The 11505-nt window shown below is 37.3% G+C and overlaps 1 protein-coding gene and 1 non-coding gene across 2 annotated transcripts; one reads left to right on the top strand and one right to left on the bottom strand.

Moving 5' to 3' along the window:
* Positions 1-1015: 1015 nt before the first annotated feature.
* Positions 1016-11367, bottom strand: LOC133864910 (DNA-repair protein XRCC1). Its single transcript, XM_062301351.1, has 8 exons — positions 11231-11367; positions 10546-10877; positions 10257-10445; positions 5729-5837; positions 4087-4172; positions 3793-3903; positions 3196-3282; positions 1016-1649 (listed from the first exon to the last, which is right to left on the bottom strand). Exons 2-8 carry the CDS (start codon positions 10750-10752, stop codon positions 1311-1313), a joined length of 1128 nt encoding a protein of 375 aa, XP_062157335.1. The 5' UTR covers positions 10753-10877; positions 11231-11367; the 3' UTR covers positions 1016-1310.
* A 56-nt stretch (positions 11368-11423) lies between these two features.
* On the top strand, positions 11424-11505 carry TRNAS-AGA (transfer RNA serine (anticodon AGA)). Its single transcript has one exon. It is a non-coding gene; the product is annotated as a tRNA-Ser (tRNA).

The following is an 11505-nucleotide window of genomic DNA, read 5'->3' as shown; positions in this document are numbered from 1 at the left end:
GTGTGTCAATACCCTTCTATTGGTGTGTGTCAATACCTTTCTTCAATTTTCACAATATATATATATAAACTATTTTTCAATGACCCTATTATATGTACGTGTAACCAACACATCTTATAAAGATAACAATATCCTAAAAAAGAATTGAGAAAAATGCTCTAAAAGTCCTGAAGTATGATTTTTATCAAATAGTTCTCCAAGGGTTTAATTGTTATCAAATAAATCATTTTCATCTTCTTTCTCTTAAATTTTTAATGGTATATCACACACAATCAAAAAGCGACACATCATATTTAATAAAAAATAAAATATTATCAAGTATAAAGATAAAAAAAGAAAAAAGGGTCTGGCTTTTTTCTATTTCTTTCTTCTTCTTCTTCTTTTTTTTTTTTTTTTTGTTTATAAATTTGTTTATATTTTATTGAAAGGAACAAATATCTACTAAGTCATGCTGACATAACATAGGCAAATTTTAATGATGTATAGTACTTTACATATGTTGTGCCCTTAAAAATTGAGTAATTTTAAACGTCATACTCATATTTCTCTTGTACCTCTTTAATAATGATATGACTTTTAAAATCACTATTAGAATTGTGATTAATCATTATTGAATTTTAATCAAATTCTGATTCTAAAAAGTCACATTACTATTAAAAAGACACAAGAAAAAGACATAAATATGACGTCTAAAATTACTCTTAAAAATGTCATCGGTTTACCAATTACGAAATGTGAATAAATTTAAAGGTAATTACATAATAAACCTCAACTTCCAAAATTAAATTCAAAAATTCAAATTTCATCAATCTATTTCGAGCCCTTTAAGGGCCAATGAATCCTCAACATGAAATTTCATACTTTTTCTCTTAAAAACCTCTCCCACTATGGTTTAAAAGGGAAACAAAAGCAAAATTTTATACTCTCTTCTCAACAATCCTTCCCTCTCTCCCTCCAACAATTTGCCTACTTTGACAGACTAGTTTTGGGGATTGAGGCTACCTACAATTCCAAAGATCCAGATCTATGCCGTTTATTCAAAATGAACAGTCTGAATTGAGCCACATAGGCCTTAAAAATATATATATCGAACCACCCCAACCATTCCCATGGAGTGGCTAAATGCCCCTCAAATTGTAGAACGGTGGTTAGCCACCACCTTAAGGTAGTCCAACCATTCCTTAATAATTTTGTGTTTTTTTCCCACATGACTCAATCTAGACTGTTTATTCGATCTATGAAAAAAAAAAACCAGAAAACAAGAAAAAAAACAAAAAACAAAAAAGGGCATTACAAAAAAGGGAATTAAGTCATCGTTGACAGATGTTGGACCCCACAGTTTTGTAGGCAAGCTCTATTTCCTCTTCTGTCATCTCAAGTGTTTCATCACTGTCATATTCTGCTGCACTCTTGGTGTTGGCTTTGGGTCTGCCATTCTTTTCATCAGTCTTGGGCTTTTTCTTCTTGGTCGAAGAATTATCATCCAAATTGCTAAGTTCCTTCTCATATACTCCTTTACAGGCCTTGGCCTGTCTGCAAAGATCCCCCTTTGAGATTGAGACTAAATCATTTCCAGCGCCCTCAAGCTTTGCCAGCTCCTCAACCACGTGAGGGACAAAGTTCCACTGCTCAGTTATGTGCTGGATATCCTGGAAATCAGACAACAAAGTAAAATTTCAATAATAATGTTAATGCAATTAGCCTATCTTTTAACTAACAATTACAGTAAGAAGTTATTGTCCAAGAACTTCCAGTGTGGCTTAAACTATGGCAATGCACATATTTATTACAATGGGAGATTCTTGTAATTTTCTCTTTCTTTAGGGGATCCTTGTGTTCTAAGAGGACTGCGAGCTACGCATCTGAGTTGCACATCATCAGCAATCAGCAGTGATTCTGGAATCTTTCACTTCTCATGGTACTGGATGACTACTGATTATCTTGTATTAAACTCAAAAGTAACCTCTGAAAATATTTAAAAAAGGATTCTAGGCAAACCATCCCATATATATGTGACAGCTTAAATGAAGCCAATGATGTGATAGAAAAGCTGCTCGACATACAAAATGCTACTCACACTCTTACTCTTAAACTCTAAAGTGCACACTCTCTGACGTATCATTTCTCATCACCATTAGATTTTGAATGGATCACTATGAATTTTGGATCCAATGGTGATGAGATGTCACGTCAGGGAACGTGCACTTGGGCGTGTGAGAGTGGAGAGTGTATAGCATTTCTCATATAAGATTACGAGTGAGATATGTTAAGTTTATGCAACGCTTCTGCTAAAAAGCCAAGGAGTTTATTCTTCTGACTTCCGGTTTACAAATGGGATTTGGGGTAATTTTGCAGAAGAGTAATGCTATATAATAGACTCTTGTATAACTGCCATACAACTGGATGATGTGACTTAAAAAAAAAAAAAAAGAATACTGATTCAAAGGTTGACTTTTACTGTCACATTATTCAGTTGTATGACAATTATACAAAAGTCTACTAAATAGAATTGTTCTTTGCGGAAATGTTTCATGAGAAGGATGGTGGGGCATTGAGATAGCAGACCAGGGTTCTCAAGGACAAAGGAAAGATTTCTAGCGGCAATTGTAAGAGAATGGCTTTGGCTACTATGGTGTCTACCATCTGAAGGGAGACAGTACTTGCACATGTATAACGGAATGAAGATGCTGATGACTTAGGTAAGGAGATTGAATGAGAGGTCAGAAAAATAAAAAAAAAAGGTTTCGTTTTTTTGTGTAAGTTGCAAATAATGCTCATAACAGGCTAAAATGGGTTGTTCACTTCATACATTTAACTGCCTTATCTTTTAGTTTAGTAATGAATTTGTTTATTCTGTTTATACTATTTCTTTGATGGATAAATGCCATCAATATATATAAATCCGTTAACATAAAAAATTCAACCACGCGTAGCAATTGCAATACCTCTGTTCACTTGCCATGTCGTGAGCACTTACAATAACAATAATTGTCAAGATTAGAAGAGCGGTAAACTAAGAGACCATATGTTGGAGAAAGCAAAATCAGCAATACTAATCAATAAACTAGGTTTACTGCGGTTAACTGCTACTTGGTTGTGTGCCAAGAATTTTCCCCAGGAAGATGTCTAAAACAAATCAAACAGAACTGCCAACACATTGTTAAGACCAAAATGCATTTCTATGAGAACAAATACCTGATTTTGTTCAAGAGAATCTATGGCATCTTGTATACAAGTTAAGATCCCTTCAGCAGCTATTTTCCTTATCTCGCTTGGCTCTGGCTGTTAAAAGGGAAAACTCGGATCAATTTACAATTTACAGAAAACATATTGCAAGTTAAGTACACAATTAGCAAGATATGGGATGGCACACCTTCCAGCCTACCGATGAGCATAGAAATGATTTTCCAATTCAAATAGTACTGCTAATTACAACAAAGTCAAATACTTATTTTGCATCATGGAAAAGAGTTTTTTTTTTTTTTATTTTATTTTTAAGATCTACAGCATTTTATGATATGCTTTACTATAATAATGAAATATAAACTACAACTATAACATGTGTAAAAAATGGAAGTTGAAGAAATAAGTAAGAAACTCAACACAAACTGGAAAGTAAGCCAACATTTGCAAACATAAATTAGGGTTCAGATTATTAAACCAAGAATGAAAATTACCAAATCAAACTTAATCATTTACTTCAAAGGAGCGTCCAAATTATACCAATATGCAAATACACGTGAATGGATTTAATGTCAAAGACAATGACAACAGCAACAAAATGCCGCATACCTTTTCATCTTGACTCTCTAGCCATGTGATGGTTCTACTCAAATCATCAACAGCCCACCTTTTGACTTTAGAAGGAGAAAAACACTCTTTGGCAGTATTAGAAGCTTGGTGCTGCTTAATATACAGCAACACGTTGGTGAATATAAAATGATAAGCAATAGAATCAATATAAAGCATTGTTTTATCCAATACTAGTATTTGAACACTTGAATGGTAGCATCTATAGAATGCCACTACGATGAAAAGGAAAAGGAAACAACAATTTACGCAAGTGAACATTGAATAAGAATTAACCTCTGAGGATGCAGGGGCAATCAGCTTTGAATGCAATCCTCTTTCGACCAGCTTCTCAGATTTTCCAAGCGGGGATGCTTTTTTATCTGCAAAAGCTCTATAAATTCAGAACACAAACTTATTATGCAGCCCAAAAAGGCAAAAAATAAAAAACTGGAAACCAAAAAGACCTCCAAGAAATCAAATGCTATGGAGCTATGCTTACATTTATTGTTGCTTGGCAAATAAAGCATAAGATTTGCTTAAAAGCATCTGTTCAATTTCAAGGGTCTCAATTTAAATGATCCATCTATGTTAAATAAACCTAGGGTGCATAACAATATCTTTTAGTTCTCCTATTGTCCGTTCACGGTCTTAAAAACATCGATCATTTCTTTTCCTCCAAAAACACCACATAAGGCACGAAGGGACCATCTTCCACATAGTAGCATTCCGAAGCCTATCACATTGCCTTTTCCAACAAGCGAAAAGGTCTATTACTCAACTAGGCATAACCCAAACCAACCCTGCAAGGCATAATGAGGTATTCCAAAGGGCACTAGCCATCTCACAATGGAGTAAAATGTGGTCCATTGACTCCTCACTCTTCTTACCCATACAACACCAATCAACCACAATGAGATGCCACTTTTTAAGATTATTCGTGGTTAGGATTTTTCCCAATGCAGCCGACCAAGAAAAGAACAATACTCTCAAAGGAGTCTTATTTTGCCAAATACTCCTCTAAGAGAAAGGAGTGTTATCATGGGAAACAAAGGACATTGTAGAAAAATTTAACATCAAACAACCCTCTCTTAGAGGGTAGGCCACCGGACTCTTGCAGAAGGATGAAAAGCTCTTCATCAGCCCCACTAGAGCTGCCTTGTACGAGGTCTTACTCACCACATCACCCGGTGCATGCTTCATGGACATCGGCGGTCACGTCACCAAGTTAGTTGGCACATGCCCACAAACAGCTTTCCTCGAGTGAGTTGTTCCAGTACAACCGTCGTAGGTTGGAGAGAGGCACTAGAATGACCTCTTCGCCCACCACCGCAAGACACCCCAAACAAAGCTGCAACCTTTTGCATCTCAAAGGCCCAACTTTTCCATCATTCTCGACCCTCCAGTATGATGATGGAACCACACCGCCCACCACTGCCATATTCTACCAATGCTAGATAACGCGCATGGTGGTTTGAGCGTCTTTGTGCAATGTAAACAGAGTTGCCAGCCCTCTAAGATTGCGAATCAAAGCCTCCACCATCTCCGACAGTTATGCCACACTCGCCTTTCCCAATTGTACAGTACAGGAGAGATCCCTACTCCTATCAACAATTCTTAATGCCGAACACCCTTCCTTTGCCGAGAGGCAAGAGCACAAACATCTTGGCTTCCACGAAAAAAAGACCTTGAAAGCCCCATCACACAACAACCATAGATAAAGCAATTAGCCCAATCGTAATTGGCGACCCAACACACAATAAAAGATGTCAACACGCGCCGACGGGAGAGAGAGGGAGAGAGAGATAAATGCATTAAGTGAAAAAAATAATATGAGATATGTGCATCAAGTTGAAAAAATAATTGAAAATTTGATAGAAGAAAAAAAGCAAACATACATCACATTTTTGTCAAGTGAATCACAAGAAAATAATTTTACCTTCGTTTCCATCAGAAATTTTGCTTCTCCGCCATGATTTGCCAAGATGCATGAGGAAACTCTCAATGTCAACAAGCTTCTTCTGTGTATAACACTCAGATATCCACTCCTAAGGCAAGAAGCTAGATATCATCAGATTATCTGTAAATGTCATTTAACATTCATTAAATAAATGCAGTGGCATCAAAGTTGAGCATGATAAAACCAATCTTATCAGTCGAATGCCATTGCACTCAAGGCAATATCCTACCTCAAAGGTAAACAACTTAGCCGTTTCGTCAATGACAAAATATATCCCTGGTATGGACTCTTTCTTCTTTTTTGTGTAATTTAATCTTTTATCCTTTTTGGTTTCTTTTCTAGGAAATTATTTATGTACTAAACTATTTACTTATTTAAGAGCCCCTTAAGAAACTCTTTACTTATTGTAATAAAATTTAGAACTTAGTGAGAATGTGGAAAACATAACATTTTTCTTTTTATAAGTAACTGAAATACATTAAAATCAAGGGCGCAACCAAGTACACGAGAAGTATACAAAAAAAACACCTAACTAGAAAAAGAAAAAAGAGCAGAAAAGTCATGAAAACTTGAATTATAAGAACAATCATAGGCAACCATCCAATGGAACATGGTATTAAAGAAGAAGGCCTTTAACACCGCTAGTGTCCTCTCACTATCTTCAAAGCTTTGGTCATTTCTTTATCTCCAAATACACCACATCAAGCAAAGCAAAACCATCCTCCAAACAACTTCGCATTGAGGACTACCAAACTGACATTTCCAACAAGCGAAGAGATCTCTTACTCGACGAGCATGGCCCAAGCTAAACCGAAAAGACCAGAGAGAGAGTTCTACAAGGCGCTAGTTGTTTCACAGTGGAGTAAAAGATATATAACAGTTTCCCCACTCTTATTACACAAGCAACACAAATCTACCACAATGATATGCCGCTTCCTCAAGTTATCCAAAGTGATGAACTTACCTAAAGTGACCGACCAAGTAAAGAAAACCACTTTCAAAGGGGCCTTACTCCACCAAATGCACCTCCAAGGGAAAGGAGTGCTGTCATGGAGGATAAAGACATTAAAGAATGATATTACATCAAACAACTCTTTCTTGGAGGGGTTCCAACAAAACTTGTCCACCCCGTCTTATCTCAAACTAATGGAATAATACTGATAGAAGAAAGAAGTAAAGAATTCCAACTCCCAATCGTGCGCCTCTCTTACAAAATTAATGTCCCACTGAGAAGAGCCATTAAGATACTGGAGATGATCTGCCATGGAAGCATCCCTCAAGAAAGCAATGCTAAGCAACTCTGAAACCGCTTCCTTAAGGGGTTGCTTTCAACACTACACATCATGCCAAAAAGCCGTCACCCACCTCAAATCTCGTCAACCTAGAAAACTCCTCACAACCTCTCCTAATGAATTTCCAGAGACCCACCCGATAAGACCCTTTTACTTCGTTAGAGTACCACCCACCTCATTGACTCCCATATTTAAGGTCCACTACCAATCTCCACAAAGCCTCTCTTTTATAATTCTAACGCCACAATCACTTACCCATAAAAGGTAAGCCCTTGGAAAGATTCTTACAACGGATAATCTCAGGAAGCGAAAGATCATCATTGTGGATAGATGCTACTTGTGCAAAAGAGACGGGAAAACTGTGGACCACCTTCTTCTTCATTGTGATGTGGCTTCTACTTTGTGGAATCGTGTTTTTTCTAGGTTTGGTATGTCTTGGGTTATGCCTAGGAGAGTTGTCGATTTATTTTCATGTTGGTGGAAGGCGGGTAGGTCAAGGAGTGCTACAGTTTGGAAAATGGTGCCTATTTGTATTCTTTGGTGTGTTTGGAAGGAGAGAAATCTTAGGTGTTTTGAAGACTTGGAGAATTCCATGGAGAATATTGTTGCATCATTTTTACATTTGTTGTATCTTTGAACGGAGGCTTTTTTGTCACCCATGTCTATTAGCTTTTCTGATTTTCTTGTTCGTTTTTCTTCGCCTTCTTAGGCGTTTCCTTGTGTATACTTCCAGTGTACTTAGAGGGGCGCCTTACACTTTTTTTTTTTATATATTTTTTATAAAATTTCATTTACTTATCAAGAAAAAAAAAAAAGCTCGGTTGAACATGAGCAACTTTTGATCCCCCCAGAAATCAAATAACACAATTAGACCAACTTACCAAATGACATTTAACCTCATCACCCATACCTCCCCACAAGATATCCCTCTGAAACTTCTCAAATAACTTACCAAATGAAAATAGACACAAATAAAACACTCACAGAAAAAATAAAATAAAATCTGACCCACCAAAAGTATTCACTTTCAAATCCTCCAATCTAAAAGCAACCAAAAAGAATAAAAGAACAATCAATCTCATAACTGTCATGAATCTCACACGAAGGGGTTGGAATGCACCATTGGCAGATAAATGCCAAGTCCCTAAGCACCACCGGTGTAGTCAACACACCATACCACCTGCTAGGCAAGAAAGTAAAACCTTATGTCACTTTATAGATCTACATTTCCCCTCAGCCTGCAGTCTTCTCCAATCCCACAACACATGCAACCAGGAATACCAAGAGAGCAATAAATCATATAAAGCTTTAATGACACCAATAGAAGGAAATGACCAAAAGCTAATTAAGACTATTGCTAACCACATAAGAAGCTAATGTGGCACCTTGATTTTTATATTGGAACTCTCTTGCCAGCAAGTCCATTTTAATGCTTTCCTGTATTGAATAATTCTCTCTTGCCCATACTGAACTAAAAGAGCCTAGGATACATAACTCTCACATAACCAAGTTGAATCTAGAGATAGCCAATGGTTAACTCCATGAGCATCAAACTTAGAATCCATCCCAAGGAAAGATGATATTGCAGTAGAAATAGCCAATTGAATATAGCCAGGTAAAAACTGGGATACCGCATTATTAATTCAAACTATAATGGACGAAGAATCGATGTGCTGAAACAATCACTTTTCTACAATATCACAAGAATATCTCTCCTTATATTTTCTATGCTTTTAGAGCATGCTACATGTATTAAGTATTATAAAGGTCACAGTCCAAGACAAGGGAACTGTTTAATGCTAAATGAGCTTTATAGGAGGGAATTTTTTAGGGGTAATCTAAATGGAGAGATACAAAGCAACTTAAATACCAAATGACATGTACTACAAAGGTTAAAAGGCATTATCAATGTAAACCCCATCAGAGGAACTAGCTCCAATAATATCATCAAGATGGGAGAGAAAAATATGGTATCCCAATCAACTCCATCATGGGACTGGATGACAAAATCATCTAAAAGCATCAAGGAAGCAACTGAAAAACTCAACCCAAGAGAAAGATTAACAAACCAAATTGCCATCGCAGAAAATCTAAAAATAGGTAAGAAACACAAGGAAAAAGAGACAAACTCCCAAGCAGGGATGAAGGTATGTGAATTTAGATGGGGGCTGGGCTGGACTAAGAATTTTTGTTTTGTTTTGATTTGTTTTGTTTTTGTTGGGGGGAAGCACCATTAATAAAATGACAAAAAGCCTATCAGCTCCTTGGCCAGCGGTGAGGATAGTCATTTCCCTTGGAAGAGTGTGTGGAGGACTCAGGCTCCTTTGAGGGCGGCGTTCTTTGCGTGGTCGGCAACCCTTGGTAAGATTCTTACAGCGGATAATCTCAGGAAGCGAAAGATCATCACTGTGGATAGATACTACTTGTGCAAAAGAGACGGGGAAACTGTGGACCACCTTCTTCTTCATTGTGATGTGGCTTCTACTTTGTGGAATCATGTCTTTTCTCGGTTTGGTATGTCTTGCGTTATGCCTAGGAGAGTTGTCAATTTATTTTCTTGTTAGTGGAAGGCGGGTAGGTCAAGGAGTGCTGCAGTTTGGAAAATGGTGCCTATATGCATTCTTTGGTGTGTTTGGAAGGAAAGAAATATTAGGTGTTTTGAAGACTTGGAGTATTCCATGGAGAATATTGTTGCATCGTTTTTACATTTGTTGTATCTTTGGACGGAGGCTTTTTTGTCACCCGTGTCTAATAACTTTTTTGATTTTCTTGTTCGTTTTTCTTTGCCTTCTTAGGCGTTTCCTTGCGTATACTTCCAGTGTACTTAGAAGGGCCCCTTACGCTTTTTTTCTTTATATAGAATTTCATTTACTTATCAAAAAAAAAAAACCTAGCAAATAACAAAAAATCCTATTAATCAAATTTTTGGGCTTCCAACAACCTTAGTTTCTCTTATACATGGATTTGATGGCTGCTTGTTATATTTTTACTAGAGTGCCTACACAAAAATAACAAGCAAGGAAGTTTAGGCCATCCCAGAATGCTTAGAAATACAAATCAGCAGAAAATACAAAAATTAACAAGTGTATGAAGGACCATATAGTCTCCTCACCGACCTTTGCTTGTCCCAAATAATTACAATGAATTCCATCTCACTTTCAACAAAATTCACATAAATTTATAAGATCACAATATCTCAACAGAAAGAGAGACACCTTTGAAACAATGGTCCCGCAATCTGACTCAACATGCCGAAACTTTGGCGTGTTGGGAAATGCACAAACCAAGAGAGTGCAATCTGAGTTCCAGTCAGGCCGATATTCTGCTCCCATTTCCAGTGCTTGTGATCGCAAAATGCCGCGCTCAGGATTAACAAACCCTGACAACACAAACACTACCCCTTCCTGACCATACAAAAAGAGTAACATTAGCTCAATCCCGACTACTGAAATGACCACACTAAACCAGGCAAAATGAAAATCCCATTTTACAGTAATTTAGTACCAGAAGTTTGGAGAAATTTGTGGTGCCGATATGTCCTTTACCATGCCCTTTGGCTTGCTTAGGCTTCTCACCTTCATTACTTTCCTCACCCTCACCATCCCCAGTTGGTTTCTTTCCACTAGATTTATCATCATTCTCTCTTGAACTCATCCATGAAGGAAGGTTTCTCGTACTACCACCACCCATGCTTTTCTTTGTATCAGACATATCAAAGACCGCGAGATCTCTCAAACTATTCGAATAGAAATACTACACTGAAGATGGCACAACTAGGCTAATAGAAACACAGTCCCAATTACACACAACCCCATGTGAGTAAAACTTGTTTTAACCTGCACAGACAATGGAAAAAGTTTATATTTCTAGTTACAATTGATGGCTTAAAAATCATTGCTTTAAAAGGGAATATAGAAATTTGCAAGATAGTTCCAGTTTGTCCAATACTCTTCTGAAGAATGCATCAAATGTCAACAAAATTATCTTATACAAACATACCCATAAGTCTGTGTGCACACAATCATAAGCCTATAGGCAATGGTATCGGATTGCACACAGGACAACAAAAAAAAAAAAAATATGAAGGACCTAGAGGACCAAATTGGATCCTCTTGAACTCGCGAACATTCCACGCAAATACTTGTGAGCATGCAAGAAAAGGGCACAAATTAGGAGTAATGGGAATTACCTCTTCGCTTGCCTTCTCCTCGCCTGGCGGTACCGACGGGGTTCTCCGTTATGGGTCTTGTGCTTTTGCTCTCCGCTTTGCTTTTTTAACTTCTCACTGCCACCTTTAGCGTTGGGCATCGGCTTCCCAACTTCTTTTGCTACGTGGATTTCACGTTTAAGATTCTAAATTTATTTGCTTGTCTTGCATTCAAGTGGACGTGCCAGAGTGGTTATTGGGCATGACTAGAAATCATGTGGGGTTTCCCCGCGTAGGTTCGAATCCTACCGTCCACG

The sequence above is a fragment of the Alnus glutinosa genome, chromosome 3, assembly GCF_958979055.1.
Source record: "Alnus glutinosa chromosome 3, dhAlnGlut1.1, whole genome shotgun sequence".
Taxonomy (NCBI): domain Eukaryota; kingdom Viridiplantae; phylum Streptophyta; class Magnoliopsida; order Fagales; family Betulaceae; genus Alnus; species Alnus glutinosa.
This window is presented reverse-complemented; position numbering and strand designations above follow the sequence as displayed.